Here is a 25573-nt window from a genome sequence, read left to right as displayed (position 1 = left end):
CATATATTATCTTAATTTTTGTTTTTTATTCCTTTTACCTACTTTTCTATAACTCTATCACTAATTCATTTCAAATTCTGCCAGAATAGAAATCTCCTAAAAACAAAATCAAAAATGACCTTCAATCGTACAAAATATTCTCTTGAATTTGTCTCCTTGGAGCCCTCATCCTCCTCTCTGATCTACACTGGTTGCCCATTACCCCTGGTGCATGTCTGTCATCCTGGGATGCCCATTTATGACCTTGCTGGGGATTCCTTTATCCACTATCAGATCCCCTGTTACCCAGAACATGTGTCTACTCACTTTTGGCAGAACATGATGAAAATTTCTATACAGTTATGTTTGCACAATTATGTTATTGCTATGAGTGAGATTCTAAGAAGTACATTTCCTAGATCATGGGGTATGGACATTACAGATTTACGTAGATCCTATCAATATGTCCTCCAAAGACATTTTACATTTATATAAACAGTTTTATGAAAGTGCCCATATCCCTTTATATGTTTTGGAGGGAGAGATACCAAAATAGTAGCCTATTTTATGTATATTACTTTAATTATTAGTACCACTGAGCATCATTTCTTATGTTCATTACTCATTTATATTTATTATTCTTAGAGCATTATTCTATTGTGCTCTTTTACTTAGCAGTTTGTGGGAAATCATAAACTTTATCTGGTATAAAAATTGGAAATATTCTATAAGTATATCACTCACTCTTTATGTTTAAAGGCTTTTGCCTCACAGAAGTTTGATTTTTACTTGTTTTTATTTTTTCACTTTATCAACTTTTTTAAGTTATAGAATTTTTATCTTTTTGAGGTAGACTTTCTTAACACAGTGTTGTAAAGTTCATCTCTTATATTTTCATCTAGTACCTTTTTTCCTTGCTCTTTTTTTATCGACGTATAGTTGATTTACAATATTGTATTAGTTTCAGGTGTACAGCATAGTGATTCAATATTTTTATAGATTATACTCCATTTAAATTTATTATAAAATATTGGCTATATTCCTTGTGCCAAACAATATATCCTTGTAGCTTATTTATTTTATACATAGTAGTTTGTACTTATTCATCCCCTACCCCTATCTTGCCTCTCCCCCTTCCCTCTCACCACTGATAACCACTCATTTGTTCTCTATATCTTTGAGTCTATTTCTTTTGTTATATTCACTAGTTTATTTTTTTAGATTCCATATATAAGTGATAACATAAGGTATTTATCTTTCTCTGTATGACTTATTTCACGAAGCATAATACCCTCCAGATCTATCCATGTTGTTGCAAATGGCAAAATTTTATTCTTTTTATGGCTGAGTCATATTCCAACGTATATACGTACCAAATCTTCTTTATCCATCCATCTGTTGGTGGACACTTAAGTTGCTTCCATACCTTGGTTATTGTAAATAATACTGCTGTGAATATTGAGGTACAAGTAGCTTTTCAAATTAGTGTTTTCATTTTCTTTGGATTTATACCCACGAGTGGAATTGCTGGATAATATGGTAGTTCTATTTTTAGTTTTCTGAGGACCCTTCATACTATTTTCCATAGTTGGCTGCATCAGTTTCCCACCAAGAGCATAGAAGTGTTCCTTTTCTCCACATCCTCACCAACATTTGTTGTTTGTGGTCTTTTTGTTGATTGCCATTCTGACAGGTGTGAAGTGATATCTCATTGTGGTTTAGATTGGCATTTCTCTGATGATTAGTGATATTGAGCATATTTTCATGTGCCAGTTGGCCATCTGTATGTCTTCTTTGGAAAAATATCTATTCAGGTCTTCTGCCCATTTTTTAATCGGGTTGTTTGTTTGTTTGATATTGTGTTGTATGAGCTATTTATATATTTTGGATATTAACCCCTCATCATTTGCAAATATTCTCCCATTGTCTTTTCATTTTGTTGATGGTTTCCTTTGCTGTACAAAAACTTTTAAATTTAAGTAGGTCCCACTTGTTTATTTTTGGTTTTGTTTCCTTTGCCTTAGAGACAAATCCAAAAAATGTTGCTACAATTTATGTCAAAGAGTATTCTGCCTATGTTTTCTTCTAGGATTTTAATGGTTTCCAGTCTTACATTTATGTCTTTAATCCATTTTAAGTTCATTTTTTATATGGTGTGAGAAAATGTTCTAATTTCATTGTTTTACATGTAGCTGTCCAGTTTTCCCTGCACCACTTATTGAAGAGACTGTCTTTTGCCGTTGTATATTCTTGCCTCCTTTGTCATAGATTAATTGACCATAAGTGTGTGGGTTTATTTCTGAGCTCTCTATTCTGTTTCATTGATCTATGAGTTTGTTTTTGTGCCAGTACCATACTGTTTTGATTATTGTAGTTTTTTAATATAATCTAAAGTCAGGGAGTGTGATACCTACAGGTCTTTTCTTCTTTCTCAAGATTATTTTGGCTATTTGGGTTCTTTTGTGTTTCCATACAAATCATAAAACTATTTGTTCTATTTCTGTGAAAAAATGCCATTGGTATTTTGAGAGAGATTGCATCGAATATATAGATTGCCTTGGGGTAGTATGGTCATTTTAACAATGTTGATTCTCCTAATCCATGAGCATGATATATCTTTCCATCTGTGTGTCCTCTTCAATTTCTTTCATCAGTTTCTTATAGTTTTCTGAGTACATGTGTTTTACCTCCTTAGGTAGGTTTATTCCTAGATATTTTATTCTTTTTCATGTGATTGTAAATGGGATTGTTTTCTTAATTTCTCTTTCCAATAGATTGTTGTTAGTGTATAGAAATGCAACGTGTTTCTGTATATTAATTTTGTATCCTGCACCTTTACCAAATTCACTGATGAGCTCTAGTAGATTTTTGGTTATGTCTTTAGGATTTTCTATATATAATATGATGTCATCTGCAGAAAGTGACATTTTTACTTCCTTCTTTCTAATTTGGATTCCTTTTATTTCTATTTCTTATCTGATTGCTGTGACTAAGACTTCCAATACTATGTTGAATAAAAATGGCAGGAGTGGGCATACTTATCTTGTTGTGATTTTGAAATAAAAGTTTTCAGCTTTTCACCATTGAGTATGATGTTAACTGTGGGTTTGTCATAAATGGCTTTTAGTATATTGAGATATGTTCCCTCTATATCCAGTTTCTTGAGAGTTTTTATCGTGAATGAATTTTGAATTTTGTCAAATGCTTTTTCTGTGGCTGTTGAGATGATCATGTGATTTTTATTCTTCCTCTTTTTTGTTAATATGGTGTATCACACTGATTGAATTGCAAATATCAAACCATTCTTGACTTCCTGGAATAAATCCAACTTGATCATTGTTATAAAGCAGAAACTAACACACCATTGTAAGGCAATTATACTCCAATAAAGATGTTTAAAAAAACCCAAAAAAACAACAACAAAAAAATGATGTATCATTGTTGAGAATTTTTGCATGTATATTATCAGAAGTATTGGCTTGTAATTTTCTTTTTTTTTTTTTTTAGTGTCTTTGTCTAGTTTTGGTATCATGTAATAGTAGCCTCATAGAATGAATTTCTGACTGTTCCCTCCTCTTCAACTTTTTTGAATAGTATGAGAAAGATAGCTATTAGCTCTTCTGTGTATGTTTGATAGAATTCCCCCATGAAACCATCTGGTCCTGGACTTTTTCTTGTAGCAAGATTTTTTTTTAATTACATATTCAATTTCACATCTAGTGATCAGTCTGTTTATGTTGTCTATTTCATCCTGATTCTGTCTTGGAAGATTATATGTTTCTAGAAATTTATCCATTTCTTCTACATTGTCCAGTTTATTGGCATGTAATTGTTAATAGCATTCTCTTATGATTTTTTGTATCTCTGTGAGATCAGTTGTATATTCCTCTCTTTCATTTCTTATTTTTTTATTTGGTTCCTCTATCTTCTTCCTTAGTGAACCTGGCTAAAGATTTATCAATTTTGTTTATCTTTTGAAAGAAACAGCTCTTGGTTTCATTGATCTTTTCTATTGTTTGTTTGCTTTTTCAATTATATTTATTTCCTCTCTGATATTTATTACTTCCTTCCTTCTGCTGACTTTGGGCTTCGTTTCCTCTCCTTTTTCTGATTTCTTTAGATGGTAGGTTAGGTTGTTTATTTGAGATTTTTCTTGCCTGTATCACTATAAACCTCCCCTTTAGAACTACTTTTGTTGTATCCCATAGATTTTGGAAAGTTATTTTTTTTATTTTCATTTGCCTCAAGGTATTTTCTGATTTCCTCTTTGCTTTCTTCATTGACCCATTGCTTTCTTATTAGCATGTTGTTTAGTCTCCATGAGTTTGTGTTTTTCCCATTTTTCTTCCTGTAATTGATTTCTAGTTTTATACCATTGTGATCAGGAAAAAATGCCTGATATAATTTCTGTCCTCTTAAATTTGTTGAGACTTATTTTTGTGGCCTAGCATATGATCAGTCTTGGAGAATATTGCATGTGCACTTGAAAAGAATGTGTATTCTGCTGGTTTTGGATGAGTGTCCTGTAGATATCTATAGGTCCCACTGGTCTAATGTGTCATTTAAGACAACTGTGTCCTTGTTGTTGTTGTTGTTGTTTTTGGTCTGGATGATCTGTCCATTGATATAAGTGAGGTATTAAAATCCCCTACTATTATTGTATTATTGGCAATACCTCCCTTTATATCTGTTAACATTTTCTTTGAATATTTAGGTGCTCCTCTATTGGGTGCATATATGTTAATGAGTGTAACATGCTCTTCTTTTATTGACCCTTTTATCATTAATAATGTCCTTCTATATTGCTTGTTATAGGCTTTGTTTTAAAGTCTATTTTGCCTGAGTATTGCTACCCCAGCTTTCTTGTCATTTCCATTTACATGAAACATCTTTTTCCATCCCCTAACTTTCAGTCTGTGTGTGTCTTTAGCTCTGAAGTGAGTCTCTTGTAAGCAGCACATAGATGAGTCTCTTGTAAGCAGCACATAGGTCTTGTTTTTGTATCCAATCAGCCACCCTATATCTTTTTTATTGAAACATTTAGTCCATTGACATTTAAAGTGATTATTAATTGTTATGTACTTATTGCCATTTTATTACTTGTTTTATGGTTGTTTTGTAGTTCTTCTCTGTTCTTTTCTTCTTCTTTTTGTTTCTTCCCTTGTGGTTTGGTAATTTTCTTTAGTGGTATACTTGTGTTCCTTTCTTTCTTGTTTTTGTGTATCTATTGTAAGTTTTGATTTGTGGTTACCATGCTGTTTATATATGTTGACCTATAACTATATCTACTTGATTTAAACTGATAGCCATTTAAATTCAAACGCCTTCTAAAAGATCTACATTTTTTTATTCCCCTCCCCCACATTTTATGGTTTTAATGTCATATTTTACATCTTCATGTTTATCCCTTCACATTTACTGTAATATAGTTGATTTTACAATTTGTCTTTTAATCTTTGCACTAGCTTATTTAAGTGATTGATCCACAGCCTTAACCATATATTTGCCCTTACTAGTAGGATTTTTCCTTCCCTACAAATTTTTACTTCTTGTTGTAGCCTTTTCTTTTCCACTTAGAGAAGATCCTGTAACATTTCTTTTAGGGTAGGTTTAGTATTGATGAACTCTTTTTGTTTTTGCTTTTCTGAGAAGTTCTTTATCTCTCCTTCAATTACAAATGATAATCTTGCTGGGTAGAGTATCTTAGGTTGTAGGATACTCTACCCAGCAAGTAGTTAAGCACTTTCAGCATTTTAAATATAACATGTCACTCCCTTCTGCCTGCAAGTTTCTGCAGAAAAATCAGCTGATAGCCTTAGGGGAATTCTCTTGTATGTGATTCTTTGTTTTCCTCTTGCTGCCTTTAGAATTCTCTCCTTATATGTAACTTTTGCCATTTAATCATGATATGTCTTGGTATGTGTCTCTGCATTCATCTTGTTTGAGTCTCTCTGTGCTTCCTGTACCTGGATATCTGTTTCCTTATTTGGGTTTTCTAGTTCCTTATTAGAATTCTCACTATGCTCATCTATTCTTTTCCCTAGTTCAGTTAGCATTCTTATCACTAGTACTTTGAACTCTTTATCTGATAAACTATTTATCTCTGTTTCATTAGTTGCTATTTTAGATTTCTTTTCTTATTCTTTCATTTGGAACAAAGTCCTCAGACTTCTCGTTTTGCTTAACTTTCTCTGTCTATATGAAATTAGGTGAAAGATTTACCTATCTCAGTCTTTTAAGAGTGTCCTTGTGTAAGACCCCATATGCAGTCTGCACTGTGCCCAGTGGCTTTGGTGGGAGAGCTGGATCTGAAGTAAGCACAGGCCACATCTTCCCCCAGGGTGTACTGGCAGCAATCCCTGGTGGGAAGTGGGGCTGGAAATGGAGGGGCTAGAGCCAGAGTCAGGTGTGAACCAGGGCTTGTCCTATGCTCAGTGGTCAACACTTGCCCTATGAAGGGCAGAGGCAGGTCCCAAGGTGCTGAAACAGAAGCCCTGAGGTTGGGTCTGAGCTGGTTCTATTCCCTCTAAGTGTGTGATCTACCCCTCCCAGCATCAGCACCTTCACTCTAGAGGAGCAGTGCTGAGTGAGAAGGGCCGGACTGGATGCCAAGTGCAGGTTGGGGCAAGTACTGGGGTGATCCCAACACATCAGAGTTCCAGGCCACTCACAATCCACTGCCTCCATAAGCTCCATCAATAGCCTCCCTTGCCCTATTCAGATGCAGTGCTGGGTCCAAACCCACTCCTTCCCCCTAACTGCACAGTCTCCTTGGCAATGGCAGCCTTCACCCTAGTGGGGAGCTGCACTAGAGCTAGTAGTGCTGGAGCAGGTGCTCAGCATGGGCCAGGGCACAAGGTGGGAGACAGGGGTTGTGGGAAACCAGTCAGAGTCCCAGGCAGTTTCATTCTGTTTCCTCCCCCTTGTTCTTGGGAGTAAACAACCATGGGTACACCCCTCACAAGTGGAGTCTGGGTTTCTTACAGCTCTGCTGGTAGTCCCACTGGCTTTCAAACCAGCTAAGAGGTCTTGTCTTCCCAGTGTCAGCCCCCAGGACTGCAGTGCCCAATGTGGGTCAAACCCCTCACTCCCCAGGGAGGACCTCCAAGCCCATGTAATTCCCTGCCTCTTGTGTGTCCCCTCCAACAGGCACAGGTACCAACCTAATCGCTTTTTCTCTTCCCTTCCTACCTGACTCTGTGTGGATCTTTCTTTACAATTTTGGCCGCAGAAGAGTCTTTCTGCCAGTCTCCAGTTTGTTTTCAGTGAGAGCTGCTCCACATATAGATGTATTTTTGATGTGTTCATAGAGGGAGATGAGCTCACATCCTCCTACTTCACCATCTTGATCTCCCTCATCTTGTATGTTTCTTGTCATTTTATATTAAGTTTTTTACTGCCTCTCAAATGTTTTTGTGTTATGTAGTGTAAGGTGGGAGTTTAGCTTCTTTTTTTTTTTTTTTAAACTGGGCCAACCTTTATTATTTTTTTTTAAACCCCACATTTGTTTATTTATTTTATTTTTGGCTGTGTTGGGTCTTCGGTTCTGTGCAAGGGCTTTCTCTAGTTGTGGCAAGCGGGGGCCACTCTTCATCGCGGTGCGCGGGCCTCTCACTATCGCGGCTTCTCTTGTTGCAGAGCACAGGCTCCAGACGCGCAGGCTCAGTAGTTGTGGCTCATGGGCCTAGTTGCTCCACGGCATGTGGGATCCTCCCAGACCAGGGCTCGAACCCGTGTCCCCTGCATTAGCAGGCAGACTCTCAACCACTGCGCCACCAGGGAAGCCCCTAGCTTCTTTTTTACCCATAGAACCATACCATATTAACTGTTTCCTACAGAAACAGTCCATTTTTCCTTTACTCCCTTTTTTATGTAGTACTAGTTTTCTATTTCTATTTCCATCTTATTTTTCTGAATATTTATATACCATTATAAGCACACATAAGTGCTTTGGGGAAAAGTTGAGATATAATTTTTAAAATAAACTGTTAAATTTGTCACCTATATGTTTGGTACTATGCCACATATTCTGTATAATACAAAAATGTAAGAAATATTCCCTACCTCCAAAAGCTCCCAATCTACTTAAGAACATTGGTCTACTGTACAAGAAACAAACAAAATCATGCACAATATCAGAGAAATGATAGATTGTGGTATAACACACAGGATAATCTAGTACTGTGTGTTCAGAAGCAAAGATAATGAGAAAAATAGGACCCATAGTAATGTTTAATAAATTAATTGTAACAAACATGGGGAAATATCAATGACCAGTGTTCCTAACTTATTTTCTTTTATTTTTTACAGTGGAATCATATCTGACCTTTTTCCTGGAGTCCAAATTCCAGAACACGATTATGGTATATTGCAGTCAACAATTATAGATGTCATGAAGAGACAAAATCTTCAGCCTGAGACATGTATGGTTAAAAAAGTGATACAGTTCTATGAAACCATGCTAGTAAGGCATGGTGTTATGCTAGTAGGGCCAACAGGAGGTGGCAAGACCACAGTTTACCAAATACTAGCAGAAACTTTAGGGAATTTGAGAAAACTTGGTGTAGACAATCCCTTTTACCAATCCGTTAAAACATATGTTCTTAATCCTAAATCAATTACAATGGGTGAATTATATGGTGAAGTTAATAACATAACCTTAGAGTGGAAAGATGGTTTGATGGCACTAAGTATCCGAGCAGCTGTGAATGATACTTCAGAAGACCATAAATGGATCATCAGTGATGGGCCAGTAGATGCTCTTTGGATTGAAAATATGAATACAGTCCTGGATGATAACAAGATGCTTTGCCTGGCTAACAGTGAGAGGATTAAACTCACACCTCAAATCCACATGCTTTTTGAGGTAAATTGCATATTCCTTACTGTGGAGTGAAATCGTTCATTAGATTAGCATACCATCATTAATTTTTTTCTCTTACTGATGTACCATTGACTATCTGTAAGGCCTACCATGGTGTTTTGTTTACATACTAAATATTTACCAAATTGTCCTTTTATAATAGATTGTCCATTCTGACAACCAAAGTCTCTCAAATGTTTCTGTCTCTCTATAAACAGGAAATACAATAAATTCTAGCTTCCCAAGCATTTGTTTCTTTTCCTTTGGAGGCAGTATATATATATATATATATATATATATATATATATATATATATATATATATATATATAAATTTTTTTAAGATGAATAAATCATCCTTCTGTGGTATGAATATTTGGTGATGGGATTGGAAAAGGAATGTGGGCCAAATACAGCTACAAAATATTATGGAAGATACCACGCCTGCTGTATTCATTCATCAAGCATTAATTGAATACCTACTATGTCCTGGGTATTAGGCTAGGTATTGGATATAAGAATGAAAAAGATAAGAAGAAAAACAAAAAGAAGGGAAAAGAAATACTTATACCTTCCCATAAGGATTTGACAGTAGCCTTCTACATTTTTTTTTCTCCTTACGCCTCACTTAACTTTTCTTCTCCATTTTTAATCACTTATAGCTCCGCCATTCTCTTCCACACAAAGCCTTACAGTGTTAAACTTTAAATGTGTGATTCCTTAACATTGAATTTAGAGGAATAAGGAAGTATCATGTTAGCCATTTCCTGTTCGACGTTTTTCAATTTTAGGTGCAAGATCTAAAGGTTGCCTCTCCTGCAACAGTCAGTAGATGTGGGATGGTGTTTGTGGATCCTGAAGAACTGAAGTGGATGCCTTATGTTAAAACCTGGTTGAAGAGTGTTTCTAAAAAAGTAAGTGCAATCAGACACTCCCCACTGTCTCCATCTGTCAGGGCTCACCCTTCCCTCGAGTGCCCAGATAGCAATTGGTTAACGCCTCACTGTGCTTGATTGAGGGAATCCCCGCATTGTACATAGCTCTCTCCCCAGAATTCTTGGGATCTTCCAGGAAGGTTGTGTACTTCCCAAAGCTGTCCTCACTTTTTGTTACCCTGCCTGGCTTCTCTCCAGACTGTTTTCTCTCAAATATAAACACTTCCTTGAGTTTCCCCAAACGCAGGTAGAACAACCTGGGGCATTAAAAAAATGACTTTGCAGGAGGCTTGAGATAATGAAAGGGAAGTACCTGGAAGGAAAAGAACAGTAAATCCAAGCATTGTTACAGTTTTTAGATTTTAGGAACCCCTAAAACCTCTCAGAGCCAAGACGAAGAGAAAACCAGTTTACCTCCCACCCAACCTTAGGTCGATTACCAAAGACAAATTCTAACCTCAGAGGTACCATTCCACCCAAAGTGAAGGAAAGCTTTTACATTACTATTCAGAACAACTCAGTTCCATATTATCTTCTGTGCCCTCTGGATTCTAAAATACGGTTCCTCTTTACCTTAACAAGCGATGTTTTTTTCTTTTTGAGATTTCATTCTTTTTTTTTTTTTTTTTTTTTTGCGGTACTCGGGCCTCTCACTGTTGTGGCCTCTCCTGTTGCGGAGCACAGGCTCTGGACGCGCAGGCTCAGTGGCCATGGCTCACGGGCCCAGCCGCTCCACGGCTTGTGGGATCTTCCCAGATTGGGGCACGAACCCACGTCCCCTGCATCGGCAGGAGGACTCTCAACCACTGCGCCACCAGGGAAGCCCTGAGATTTCATTCTTTTTTATTGCTGAGTAGTATTCCATTGTCTATATATACCACTTCTCCTTTATCCACTCATCTTGTTTGTTTTTTATTATTATTATTATTATTATTTATTTATTTATTTTTGCTGTGTTGGGTCTTCATTTCTGTGTGAGGGCTTTTGCTAGTTGTGGCAAGCAGGGGCCACTCTTCATCATGGTGCGCCGGCCTCTCACTATCGTGGCCTCTCTTGTCGTGGAGCACAGGCTCCAGACGCGCAGGCTCAGTAGTTGTGGCTCACGGGCCTAGTGGCTCTGTGGCATGTGGGATCTTCCCAGACCAGGACTCAAACCCGTGTCCCCTGCATTAGCAGGCAGATTCTCAACCACTGCACCACCAGGGAAGCCCTGTTCGTTTGTTTTTTTTACTTGGGGTAGAGTTGCTTTACAATGTTGTGTTAGTTTCTTCTGTGCAACAAAATGAATCAACTATATGTATACATATATCCCCTCTCTCTTGGACCTCCCTCCCACCCACCCCCATCCCACCCATCTAGGTCACCACAGAGCACCAAGCTGAGCTCCCTGTGCTATACAGCAAGTTCCCACTAGCTATCTGTTCTACACATGGTAGTGTATATATGTCAATCCTAATCTCCCAATTCATCCCATTTCCCCCTTCCTCACCATGTCCACATGTCCATTTTCTGTCTGCTTGTCTATTCCTACCCTGCAAATTGGTTCATCTAATGGATAAAGAAGATGTGGTACATATATACAATGGAATATTACTCAGCCATAAAAAGGAACAAAATTCGGTCATTTGTAGAGATGTGGATGGACCTAGAGTCTGTCATACAGAGTGAAGTAAGTCAGAACGAGAAAAACAAATATCATATTTTAATGCATATATGTGGAACAATCTTTTTAAGTGTTTTGCTCCGTCTCATCTCAAGAAAGCCACTTCAAGAAAGCCATCTTCTTTCTGCATCTCCCCCTCCAAAAATGAATCAGAAAACTATTGTTTTCCTTATTCTTAGGCAACAACATTTTAATAATTTTGTGGTAAACTCTCTGAGTACCTTATTTTTTTTTAATTTCTTATTGGAGTATAGTTGATTTACAATGTTATGTTAGTTTCAGGTGTACAGCAAAGTGAACAGAGTACCTTATTAAAGACAGTAATTCTCAGAATTGAGACTTTATCATGGGCTGCCAAAAGATGTTAAACATTTCTGAATTCACTCTTTTAATAGACTTTATTATTTAGAGCAGCTTAAGGTTTATAGAAAAATTTAACAGAAAGTATAGAGAGTTGTCGTATAATTTCCCTCCTCCAAATAGTTTCCCCTGTTATTAACATTTTGCGTTGGTGTGGTACATTTGTTAAAATTGATGAACCAGTATGGATGAACCATACAGTCTTATGAACTAAAGTCCATAGTTTACATTATGGTTCCCTTTTGTGTTGTACAATTCTATGAGTTTTGATAAATAAACAATATCATGTATAATATCATACAGAATAGTTTCACTGCCTTAAAAATCTGTGCTCTACCTATTCATACATCCACACCCTCTCAACCCCTGGCACCACTGATTGTTTTTACTGTCTCCATAGTTTTACCTTTTCCAGAACATCATATAGCTGGAATTATACAGTATGTAGCTTTTTCAGATTGACTTCTTTCACTTAATAGTATGTATTTACGATTCCTCCATGTCTTTCTGTGACTTGATAGCTTATTTTTTTAGCACTGGATTAATACTCCATTGTATGGATTTATCAAGTTTATCCACTCACCTACTGAAAGACATCTCAAAGTTTCCAAGTTTTAGCAATTATGAATAAAGCTCCTATAAACATTCACGTGCAGGTATTTGTGTAGACATAAGATTTCAACTCATTTGGGTAAATACCCAGGACTGTGATTTCTGGATCATATGATAAAACTATGTTTACCTTTGTAAGAAACTGCTAGTCTGTCTTCCAACATGGCTGTACCATTTTGTATTCCCACCAGCAATAAATGAGAGTTCTTGTTGTTCCACATCGTCACCAGAATGTGGTGGTGTGGTATTTTAGATTTTAGCCATTCTAATAGGTATGTCGCGGTATCTCATTGTGGTTTCACTGTGCAGTTTTCTAATATGTTGAGTGTCTCTTCATGTGTTTATTTGCCGTCCATATTTCTTTGATGAGGTGTTCAAATCTTTTGCCCACTTTTTATTAGATTGTATGACTTTTTTTCCACAGATGTCAATGACTATGCATTGTGCTTTATTTTTATTTATTTATTTATTTATTTTTGCCTGCGTTGGGTCTTCGTTGCTACACATGGGCTTTCTCTAGTTGTGGCGAGCAAGGGCTACTATTTGTTGCAGTGCACAGGCTTCTCATTGCAGTGGCTTCTCTTGTTGCAGAGCACAGGCTCTATGTGCACGGGCTTTAGTACTTGTGGCATGCAGGCTCAGTAGTTGTGGCTCACAGGCTCTAGAGCGCAGGCTAAGTAGTTGTGGCACAATGGGCTTTGTTGCTCTGCGGCATGTGGGATCTTCCTGGACCAGGGATCAAGCCCGTGTCCCCTGCATTGGCAGGCGGATTCTTAACCACTGTGCCACCAGGGAAGTCCAGGTTATATGTTTTCTTATTATTGAGTTTTGGGAGTTCTTTATATATGTTGGATACAAGTTATTTATCAGATATGTGTTTTGCAAGTATTTTCTCCAAGTCTGGCTTGTCTTTTCATTCTCTTGACAATATCTTTCACAACACACACATTTTTAATTTTAATCATCTAACTTATCAATTTTTCTTTCATGGATTGTGCTTTTGGTGTTATATCTAAAAACTCACTTCCAAACCTAAGGTCACCTAAATATTTTCCTCTGTTTTCTTCTAAGAGTTTTATAGTTTTACATTTAGGTTTATGATCCATTTTGAGTTAATTTTTGTGAAAGGCATAGTATCAATGTCTGGATTCTCTATCTCTCCTTTTTTTTTTTTTTTTTTTTGCATGGGGATGTCCAATTCTAGCACCACTGTTGAAAACACTGTCCCTTCTCCATTGGATTGCCTTTGTTCCTTTGTCAAAGATCACTTGACTATATTTGTATGAGCCTATTTATGGGCTCTCTATTTTGTTCCATTAATCTATTTGTCTATATTTTTTTTGCCAGTATCACACTGTCTTGACTACTGTAGCTTTACAGTAAGTCTTGTCAGGTAGTGTCATTCCTTTGACTTTGTTCTCCAATATTGTGTTCACTATTCTGGGTCTTTTCCCTCACCATATAAACTTAAGACTCAGTTTGTTGATATCCACAAAATAACTTACTGGTATTTTGATTCAGATTGCATCAAATCTATAGATCACATTAGGAATAACTAACATCTTCACAATATTGGGTCTTTCTATGCATGCTCATGAGCTGTCTCTTAATTTACTTAGATGTACTTTGCTTTCTTTCATCAGAATCTTGTTATTTTCCTCATATAGATCTTGGAAATATTTTGTTAAAAATATACCTAAGTATTTTATTTTTTGGTGCTAATGTAAATGGTGTTGTATTTTCAATTTCAAATTCTAATTATTCATTGCTGGTGTATAGGAAAGTAATTGACTTTTGTATATTTACATTGTATCCTACAGCTTTGCTATAACTACTTATTAGTTCCAGGAGTTTTTGGTCAATTCTTTGGGATTTTCTATGTAGATAATTGTTTCATCTGTAAACAAAGACAATTTTTTTTCTTTCTTCCCAATCTGTATACATTTTTTCCCTTTTATTCTCCTATCGCATTAGCTAAGACTTTCAGTACAATGTTAAAAAAAGTGGTGAGGGAGCAACATTTTTTTTTAAATCTTTGGGAATCAGTCCTTTACCTTACATAGATATTTAAAATGTTTCTCTTTATACTTCTTCTTTTTCATTGTTCTTAATTATGAGAGATATTATCAATAGAGATGACTACATGAAATATATGTTGACAGTTTAACAAATGATTATAAAATAAACACCTCTGTACCCATTACCAGATCAAGATGTAGGACATTATCAGTGACCCAGAATCTCCCCCATGTGTCCCTCCCAAGTCATAAAAGGGTTTTCCTTAATTTAACTTGTTCCATATCTTGTGATGCTTATACCCTTTAGTCTAAAATCACAGGATATATTGCAACATACAAGTTGGAACCAACCCTTTTTTTTTTTTTTTTTTGCGGTGTGCGGGCCTCTCACTGTTGTGGCCTCTCCCATTGTGGAGCACAGGCTCCGGACACGCAGGCTCAGCGGCCATGGCTCACGGGACCAGCCGCTCTGCAACATGTGGGATCCTCTCGGACCAGGGCATGAACCCACGTCCCCTGCATCGGCAGGTGGATTCAACCACTGCGCCACCAGGGAAGCCCTGAACCAACCCTTTTTTAACTTAATTATATATTTTATCTGGTCTTGCTAAAATATTATTTGTTTGTTTGATTTTTCAGCTGAATGAAGAAACTCAAGAATATATATTGAATCTTTTCCAGCGTTATGTTGATGACGGTTTAAATTTTATCAATAAGAAATGCAACCAAGCAATCCCACAAGTGGACATAAGCAAAGTTACTACGCTCTGTTGCTTATTGGAGTCTTTGATACTTGGGAAAGATGAAGTTAATTTGGCAATGGTAGGAAAGGTTTTCTTACTGCTATAAAACTAGGAAAATGTGATTATTGTATACATGCTCTGCAAATAAACAACTCCAAACTTTCATATGATTATTTGATTTTCAAGTTAATTTTCTAGGGGACTAATGACTATGAATAGATTCATGCAATCTCAGATTTGGAAAGAATTTAGCCTATAGATTACTCCGCTACTCAATGTTTAAACTTCCTTACAGCATAACATAATCACAGTGTGTGTCTACTTAAATACCTTCATGCAGTCATAAACATAGTTATAATAGTTGAAAGACAACCTTGAGCTTTTGTTCTACATGCTCCTTGCCATTCATTTTCCCATCAGAGTATTTAAATATATACTATTATAAACCATCACTCTGTGCACCATTGAATGAAATATAAGAAACATACAATGTGCCCTTTTAAAAATGCATAATTCTAAACAAAACAGACTTTAGACTTTGCAATTTAAGATTCTTTTTACGTTAGCATATAAAATATTAAAATTCTTTCCCTTTGTTCTTTCAGGAGCAAACAAAACTGAACACCGTACTGTGTCAGACTTTTGTATTCTGTTACTTATGGTCTTTAGGTGGGAATCTAACTGAAAACTACTGGGATTCTTTTGATACATTTATTAGAACACAATTTGAAGATAATCCTGATGCCAGGGTAAGGGCCAAATAAAGTTAACTTTAACATAATAACTCTGAATCATTAAAATTAAATTTCAAGACTAAAACTTTAAAAGCCTTGGTCCTACTACAAATTCTTCATGTAAAAGTGTTTCTAAAATTATTCACTTTCTTAAACTATAGGTAACGTTTATTGTATTAAAAATTTTAGGAGTTCTCTCCTGGCCATGTGAAGAAAGTAAGGTATAAAAGTGTATAAAAACTCCCTACTATTAGCAAAAACATTGAATTTTAGTTTGTAAACTTATTTTTTCACAGTGTTATGGTTTAGCAATTCTGAAGCTACTTTCTGTATGTTCTAAAATTGAGCAAATGAATCAATATATTGAAGATAATGGCAACGAGGTTTCTCACTGTTAAGAGAAGGGACTTAACAAATATGGAAGAGAAAGATTAGAATGCACCTGTGTTATTGGATTGGAATTATAGGTTTTGGTACTCATGGAATATATATATATGGGTCTATACATCCATCCATACATAAATTTCTTACTTCTGTCTGCTGAGAGGAACTAGAAGGAATGACACCTCAATAGCAATGAGCATACTTAGTTACTGATTTCTAAATACTATTCTCCATGAAAGAGAACCAAAGCACCTTAGTGAAACAGCTGATTCCAGTACTGAAGCAGGGAAAGTTCGCAGAGCCCAGAATATCTTTTGTCAGATAGTGAAGAAGTGCTTGAAGAATGACGGCACGTGTCAAAAGAGCACAGGAGAAGATTTTTCACTATGTACTCAGTTTTTTAATAGTAATATCCTATTATCTATTACTCTGTACAGCTGCTGTTGGATTTTTGTTTCTTGCTTTAGTAAATGGCCAGACAGCCACGTAATAGTAGCCAGAACTCAATGAGTGTTATAGATTCTTCTTTCTTTACTGACCTGAGTAAAGTGAATGGATTTTTTCTTCTAATTAATTTTTTTCAAATATTTCCTCTTCTCTTCTTCCTTGTTGCCTCTGAATAACTCAGGTTCTTTTCATTTCTTTTCTTGGTTGTTAAAATAGCCTATTTATTATTCCCTTGCTTTTGGTCCAGTCCTGTCTAATTCACCTATACACCATTGTTTTTTAGAATTACAGGTTACAATCTATTAATTGGTCATGAAATCAGTTGAAAGACTCTTAACCCAATTTTTAAAAATGAAATATCCACTATCACAACTTTTAGTCAACACTATATTGGTGATCCTAGCCAGTGCAATAAGGCAAGGAAAAAATAAATAAACTTTAGAAAGGAAATGAAACTGTCATTATTTGCAGAAAACATAACTGAATATGTAGAAAATCCTAAAGTTTTCTTAAAAATAGAATAGAATATAAAATAGAGTGATAGTTGGGGTGAATATTATACATATTTGAACACACATATATATATGTATGTACCATGTCACCATGTCAAATTGAGTCACTGTCAAGTGTGCTTGAAACACCACTGCTCTGTACAGCTGCCAGAATGAACTTTCTGAAATGTAATCTGATCATGTCACACACCTACTTAGAATCCTTCACTGGACTCTTGCTGCAAGCTCTTTAATAAATGACATTTTTATAATTTGGCCCCATCTGTGTTTCCAGACTTATCTCTCATAGTCCCCAACATGCATGCCGCTTTCCATGGCTTCCAGACCTGTTTTCTGAGCCTGAACCCTGACTCCTTCTTCCCCATCCCCATCTCATCCCTTCTTTACCTTGCTTGAAGGACAAAGACTGACTCTTGCTTGTCCTTCAAATCTAAGTTGTAGCATCACCACCCCTTAGAAGCCCTCCTAAATCTCTAGCCACAACTATAACTCTCCTGCAAGTAGAAATGAGCCATCTCTCCTTTGTGAGTGTACTAAACTCCACTATAACCCTTATTTCTCCATGAGTATTAACTAATGTGCTTGTGTCCCCCAGGTAGATTACAAGGTCATTGAAGGCAGAGGTTGGGTCTCATTCAGCATTTTCCCCTAACACCAAACACAGTATTTGGCATGGAGTAAGCCCCTGAATGTTGGATTGAATTGAAAATGATTTACAATTCTAATATGGGGTTTTGATATAGTCAATATATCAGGTTTTTACTGTACTGCATTGCATGATTAAGCTTAAAGAATTAGACTCTGATCTTAAACAACTACTTTTCCACAAAGGAACAAAAATCCAAATCCATCCATGTTCCATGACTGCCTTTGTTTCTGTGTAAATATTTCTGTTGCCATGTGTCAATCCTATTGAAAGTGATGTTTAATTTTATACTCTAGCTTCCCAGTTCTGGTGATCTGTGGAGCATTCACATGGACTTTGACACCAAACGGCTGGATCCCTGGGAACAAATCATACCCACCTTCAAGTACAGCCGAGATATTCCGTTTTTTGAAATGCTTGTCCCTACAGCTGACACAGTGCGCTTTGGGTATCTAATGGAAAAACTACTGGCGGTCAGGCATTCAGTGCTGTTTACCGGAATAACGGGAGTTGGCAAGGTAGGAAACCTACATCAAACAAGAAGTTCTGTCCGAAACAAGGGCATGGTGAACTTAGAATTGTAAGCTCCGTAAATAATACCTTATTTCTCAGGGGAATTCCTTTTGAATTTTGATTATTTTTTCAGGAAGAATGTGACTGTGCTGAATCTATATCGACTGCACAGTTTGCCACTTTCTGAATAAATCCTGGGTGTCAATAATATATATAAACCAGAGAACCCTGTGGACCAATCTTCTGTGTTTGGGGGCTTTTATGTTGTGTCCTTTAGAAGTTCTAGGGCTGCCACTGCACAGGTTAAGGTGGGAATTTGTCAAGGCAGTTTGTGTCCCCAATGGACTATTGATGAAGGTCAGTCTGTCCCCTCCTGCCCATTTACTTCTACCCGACACAGCGATGGTGTTTAGAAAAAGTGGAGTATAGAGGAAAGGGCTGATTGTTTGGTCTTCTTCTTGGTTTGGGGGGAATCCATATAAACAGACACTCACTGTTTCCCCTCTAAATTATTTCTGAGTTTCTAAATCTTACTATCAAATTGACTTGGATAGTAACCAAGATGGCTTTTGGTATGATCCTAAAATAAAAACTTTTGCTGAGATAGAGCTGATTAGGATATTTCTTTGGCTCTGATAAATATCATTAAACGGAATCTCCAGGAAGAGAAAGGCAGATATTTCAATCTGGCTTTAACCTCTGTCCTTTTCTGTCCTGTTTCTTACTCATTGTTCTGGAATATTACTGATATAGACAATTGAAAGATTTTATATTGAATGAGAAATCAATTAACATTTTTTTTTATTTTAAAGTCTGTTATTACAAAAGGACTGCTAAATAGAATTCAAGAATCAGCTGGCTATGTTCCTGTTTATCTAAATTTTTCTGCTCAAACTTCATCTGCAAGAACACAAGAGATCATTGAATCAAAACTGGAAAGGAAAAGAAAAAATATTCTAGGTAAGAATTATCCTTGTCATTTGTCTCACACAAATTAATTATTAAATGCTAATAAGTCACATAAACCGTGCATGTAATAAAATTACAATTGGATATTTTCTTTGCTTAATTTATTTGTAAAGATAATTCTGTTAATGGTATTCTCTCCTGGGTATAGATCTAGATATCTTACTGTTAGCAAGAAGGTAGTTTATTTCTATCATCACCTTCAACTCAGAGCATCTTCAATCTCTGCCTCTCCGAGGCTTTCCCTCTCTCCACGCATGCCATGCTTTCAAACCTGCATTGATTTCCCTTTATTTAAAACAAACAAACAGGGGTTTCCCTGGTGGCACAGTGGTTAAGAGTCCACCTGCCAATGCAGGGGACATGGGTTTGAGAACTGGGAGGATCCCACATGCCGTGGAGCAACTAGGTCCGTGCGCCATGACTGCTGAGTGTGCACTCTGGGACCCGCGAACCACAACTACTGAGCCCGCGTGCCACAGCTACTGAAGCCTGTGCGCCTGGAGCCCATGCTCTGCAGCAGGAGAGGCCACCACAATGAGAAGCCCGTTCACCGCAACGAAGAGTAGCCCCTGCTCGCAGCAACTAACGAAAGCCCGCGCACAGCATCAAAGACCCAATGCAGCCAAAAATTAAAAAAAACTCTTTATGTCTGGTGCACTGACTTATCTGAACTCAGTAGGGAATAAGCGTGAAAATGTTTTGGTGTTTCCTTCAGTCAGCGCTTTCCACCAAGCTTTGTGGGATCTCTCTCACCCTGCCTTATTAACCGCTTAGATAAATACCATAACCTTCTGGTCACTTGCAATTTTGAGTCTGGTCCAATGTAAAGCTTCAATCCAAACCCCAAAATTAATTTTTGTCTTTTTTTTGTTTTTGAAGTATAGTTGATTTACAATGTTGTGTTAATTTCTGCTGTACTGCAAAGTGATTCCGTATATTCTTTTCCATTATGGTTTATCCCAGGAGATTTGATATAGTTCCCTGTGCTATACAGTATGACCTTGTTGTTAATCAGTCCAAACCCAATTTAAAGCTCTTCCTCTCCTCTGCTGTAAGCCAGGTTTGTGGCTGGAGGTGCTGGAGGGGTATGGGGGCTCTTTTACCCTTCCCACCTTCCCTCTAGGAGGCTCTAGTGTATCTGGATGGGAGGAGAAGGGAAGGACAAGGTTCTCCCTAACTGAAGTTTAGGTGGGCCTCTGTGGATTGCCCCTGCTTCTCCGTTGGCCTGATGGCTGTCCACGCTTTCAGCGTGGCAGGCTTCCAGGAGCAGGTTTTCTCAGGGCCTCCCAGAAGAATTGTGCACAGGCCAAGCATTGACCTTCCCACTGGAAGGTTCCCTGATGTTGGGAATCACGGTCTCAGCCCCACTTTGTCCCACCCTCCAGTGGCACATCCTGCAGCCTCCTGCTGCTGGGGTCCACTTGCCCAGCCCACAGCCCTCCTGGGTGGAGCACTAGGCAGAGCTCAGGCCCAGCTACCTTCCACATTGTCTATCATCTCACAGGCCCTGTCATGCCAGCTGCTTTCCTAGCCCCTCTCTGTTACCCTTTTCCTGCTCAGGTAGGCACAGGGCAAAGGAAGCCAGTCTTTCTGGTGGGGGCCCCAAATTTTTATGAATGGTACTCGTAGCACGCCTCCCCACCCCTGACCTGCTGCTTGGCTTCCAGAGGCCAGAAGATGAAGTGGGGCACTGAGTTTGCCTCATTTTCTTTGGAATTGTCACATGCTGGATGCCAGCATAGTGGAGTCACTTCCTCTTCTTAAGTTATTCTCTCTTCTGTGTTATCACTCTTTTTTTTCTTCTGAATGTATATATTGACTTTCTTTAAGTTAAATATGCCATTGTACAGCTCCACTGCACTGGATTTCCCTTTGATATAATAAGGATGTTTTGAATATCCTGTCCTGTTTTCCCTGTAGGGGGTGGTGGGATGGCATTTATGTAAGGAAACTTTTGGGATTCTTCTGCTTCCTCCTGTGAAAAGGAAATGACTTTACTCACCCCAGGCCCAGGCCACACAGTTGGTGAGGGCAGTGGGAGTGGCTGGGATTGAGGAAGGTCAACTGAAGTGCTAAGATCCACAGCTTCGTGTCGGAGCCTGGATGGGGCCAGAGGGAGATCTCTCGTCCTCAAGACAAGACTCTGCTGGGACCCTTCTCACTCTGTAGAAAACTGAGCTCATTATGACCTGCACGGTGTTCACTGAGTCCAAAGCCTCACCTAAGTCTCGTCTTACGTTTACCAAGGGCAAATAATAATTCTTAAATTCATGTTGTTTCCTAGGAGCACCAGGAAACAAACGAATTGTGATTTTTGTTGACGATTTAAACATGCCCAGACTGGATCACTATGGCTCTCAGCCTCCCATTGAATTACTTCGGCAATATCAAGATTTTGGTGGATTTTATGACAGAAACAAACTCTTTTGGAAAGACATACAGGTTACTTTAGGTTTTAAATTACTTTGCATGTTTCAGTTTAAATGGCAGTGAAATATGGTGTATTCATTTGCTAGGGTTGCCATAACAAAGTACAACAGACTGGGTGACTCAAACTATAGAAATTTATTTTCTCACAGTTCTAGAAGGCGGAAGTCCAAGATCAAGATGTCAGTAGGGTTGGTTTATTCTGAGGCCTCTCTCCTTGGCTTATAGATGGCCGTGTTCTCCCTATGTCTTCTTATGATTTTCTCCCTGTATCCATGTCCAAACTGTCTCTTCTTGTAAGGACACCAGTCATATTGGATTAGGACCCACCATAGTGACCTCATCTTAACTAAATTACCTCTTTAAATACCCTACCTCCAAATACAGTCACATTGTGGGTTACGGGGAGTTAGGGCTTCAACACATGATTGGCCAAGAGGAGGCAGAGAAGGACACATAATTCAGCCCATGACATATGGCCTCTGCATTTCTTGTGTGTAACTCAATTCATTCAGTCTGTATTGGCTTCTCGCCATGCTTGATTCATGAGATTTATAGACAACTGAGACAGCCCCGGCCTCCTGGAGGGCTCAGCTTTGGAGGATGGATGAACATGTGTTTATAATGTAGGTTGATAAGTGGAAAGAGACTGGAGGGGAGCAGGGGTGGGCACTGGGTTGATGATGAGAGAATCCTTCCCAGAAGAGGTGATGTCAGAACAGGATTTTGCAGGCAGGGCAGGGCAAAGCAAGGAAAGGGAGTTATTTACATCTCAAAGCAAGTAATGTGAGACACCATGGGGGTGTGGAATGTGAGCAGCAAAGCAGCAGGACATGCAAAGGTCAGCCCAGGGGGCCATGGTGCCATGATGAGGAATGTGATTAGGAGCCTCTGAAGGAAACATTGTAGAAAGATCCCCTTGGCTGCAGGGAAGGTATGGACTAGAGAGGAGGCAAGGCCAGAAGCACCTACAATATCATGTATTGACCAGTAGAACATGTTATGACCAGAGGCTCAAAGGAACCTAGCCCTGTATTTCCCCTAGGAGCAATGGTTCAGGGTGCATTAATTCAGTGTTCCTGGCAATTTTATAGAACACAGCTACCACAAAAAACAAGAACTGACTATACTTAGTATTTATTAAATATATTTTAACCTAAGGTACAAATTCTTACAATTTTTTAAGATTAGATTTTTACATAGGAGTATTTATACAAGATAGATGAGTTAGCTAAGTAACCTTGAGTAACTTATTTATCAACCAGGGCCTTGATTTTTTCATCTACAAACCGGAGATAACAACAGTGATCTCCTGAGGTGGTTGTGAGAATTAAGTCAGATAATGTGTTGGAAAATATAACACAATGCTGTCCTAGGGTAGGTCCTCCAAAACTGTTGGTTGAGTCCTACTGTTGGGATGGGCACATTGCATGTCCTTCTTTGCTGGGTGACCCGAGTGGATTTCTCTCCATACAGGATGTAACGATTGTATCAGCGTGCGCACCTCCAGGTGGTGGCCGCAACCCCGTGACCGCCCGCTTCATCCGACACTTCAGCATGTTCTGTCTCCCGATGCCCTCAGAGCACAGTCTGAAACAGATTTTTCAGGTGAGGCTGGATTCCAACTTGGGCAAGAGGGGAAAAGAAAACTTATTTGTTCCAAGATTCACACAGAACAGTCCGTTTCTAGGGAGCCCATCCATCATTTCCTCAGCAGAAACCAGGTAAGCACAGGGGCATCTGGGCAGTAGCTGATAGGCATTTGCATCATGGCCTTCTGCGTTTGTGGTCTCAGAGGTAGTTTTAGGAATGCAGAAAGCTGGTCAGAACACTGCCCCTACCTCTAAAGAAGGCTATGTCCCAGGCCCTTGACTCTCAGCAGATCTCATCCCTACCCAGCCCCGGCCTCTGTGCTCGTCTCCTCGCTGATCACCATGTCTATGTCCACTTGCCCAGCAGACACCACCCCTGATAACCCAGCGGGCTCAGGCTCAACACATCAACCCAGAATTTATCATCCCTGCTGCCACCACCCCCCAGCAGAAACAACCACGCTTATTTCTTCCATCTGCACAAACTTCCCCAGGGGACCACTTCCTCGTCCTTTAACTGGGGGAAATAACTGTGTCTGCCCTGTAAGGGATCAGCAGAAGGGTTCAGAAAGTGCAAGGCATTAACCTAAGTAGAATGATGCGAGACCACGAAGCAGCATGACCAGAGCGAGTATGTCATACCAACCAGCAAAGACGCTCAGAGGAGACAGCCAGTGAGCTGAGTCCTACAAGGTGGAATTGACAGGGGTGGACAGAAACACACAGGTGAATGTGGTCACAGAGGCAGGAAGTGGTAATGTGTGCATCCAGGTAGGATGAGACAGGTGACTGGTCTGAAGAAACTGGCTTTGGTTGCAATCACCCAGGAGCCAAAGAGGCAGTGATACAGGCATAAAGTGAGCCTCTGCATTTACCTGCATCAGCCTCTCCTTCCAATGGGGTCTTCTTAGAGGAGAGAAAGGACCAGAACCAGTACATACACAACAGTCAGCTGGAAAGTGGTTTTCATATTGAAATTACATCCATGGGAAATTATTTTTAATAAATTTGAAGTCGTTCCAATAAGCTGTTTAGGAGCTAATGCCAAAAGGATACATAAGAACTGCCACATTTCGGAAAACTTTTAGAGAGTACTTTAGAATAGGAAAGGATGGGAGCTTATCTACCATAATTAAGTAGCAAGTACAGAACATGACAGGAAGTGGGTAACGGGGACCAACACAAGTATTAGACTTTTTTAAATCCTACCTTTTGTTGAGAACCTTTATGTGTATATTCTAAAGTTTGAAGTGAGTGATTCCCACCATGGTATCCTGACACACTTTGTGATGTGATCAGTGGTGAGGGGGTGTCCCAAGTAACTTATGCCTGATGATAAGGTACTAAATTCGCAAATTATTTTACATTTTAACAAATTCAAGCAAATTCAAAGTTACCCTAACAACAACAACAAAATGTCATTCTTAATGATTCCAAAATATTTTTTTGGGTGGGAGGAAGAAGGTAGAGTCTGAGCTCCTGGAAATGAAAGTGATCCCAACCTTCAGCCTCCTCCCTCTGCCTGTGGGAATCACATCTACGGAAATGTGTCACTTACAGGAACATCAGCCAGCAAACACGTTACAGATGAAAACAGGCAGGAACTGCTTTTTCCCACTGTAACTTAGAGGCTATCATTTAAAACTCACCCTAGCCGTGGGTGGTAATAGAAATGAAATGCAGCAAAACTGAGAGATTCTGGGTTGGACTGCATTCAGGTGGGAAGTATATTTTTCTCATTAGCAGAACAGACTGGAGATTTTGTCTGTAGAAAAAAAGGCCTTGGATCCCAAACTTTTTTTTTTTTTTTTTTTTTTTTGCGGTACGCGGGCCTCTCACTGTTGTGGCCTCTCCTGTGGCGGAGCACTGGCTCCGGACGCGCAGGCTCAGTGGCCATGGCTCACGGGCCCAGCCACTCCGCGGCATGTGGGATCTTCCCGGACGGGGGCACGAACCTGTGTCCCCTGCATCGCCATGCGGACTGTCAACCACTGTGCCACCAGGGAAGCCCCCAAACTTTCTTTTTAATCACAGCCCATCTAAGCAGAGTTCACAGCCCACCTTTCCTGTCCTTATCGTGTGGAGGAGAAAGAACTTGGGGATTACCAAGAATTGAAAAAAGCAAAATCAATAAGTTAAAGTAAATTTGTTGTGTTGTATATATATGACAGTATTTA

General features: G+C 38.6%; 1 protein-coding gene across 1 annotated transcript in view; it reads left to right on the top strand.

Annotated features, from left to right (window-relative positions):
* DNAH6 (dynein axonemal heavy chain 6) overlaps window positions 1-25573 on the top strand; it is a 288178-nt gene that overhangs the window by 138915 nt on the left and 123690 nt on the right. The window contains exons 32-39 of the mRNA XM_060170018.1: window positions 8290-8845; window positions 9633-9755; window positions 15069-15251; window positions 15778-15921; window positions 18192-18413; window positions 19221-19368; window positions 21662-21819; window positions 23281-23412. Coding sequence (XP_060026001.1) covers window positions 8290-8845; window positions 9633-9755; window positions 15069-15251; window positions 15778-15921; window positions 18192-18413; window positions 19221-19368; window positions 21662-21819; window positions 23281-23412 — 1666 coding nt within the window. The remainder of the gene's footprint in view (window positions 1-8289; window positions 8846-9632; window positions 9756-15068; window positions 15252-15777; window positions 15922-18191; window positions 18414-19220; window positions 19369-21661; window positions 21820-23280; window positions 23413-25573) is intronic.

The sequence above is a fragment of the Lagenorhynchus albirostris genome, chromosome 13, assembly GCF_949774975.1.
Source record: "Lagenorhynchus albirostris chromosome 13, mLagAlb1.1, whole genome shotgun sequence".
Classification (NCBI taxonomy): domain Eukaryota; kingdom Metazoa; phylum Chordata; class Mammalia; order Artiodactyla; family Delphinidae; genus Lagenorhynchus; species Lagenorhynchus albirostris.
This window is presented reverse-complemented; position numbering and strand designations above follow the sequence as displayed.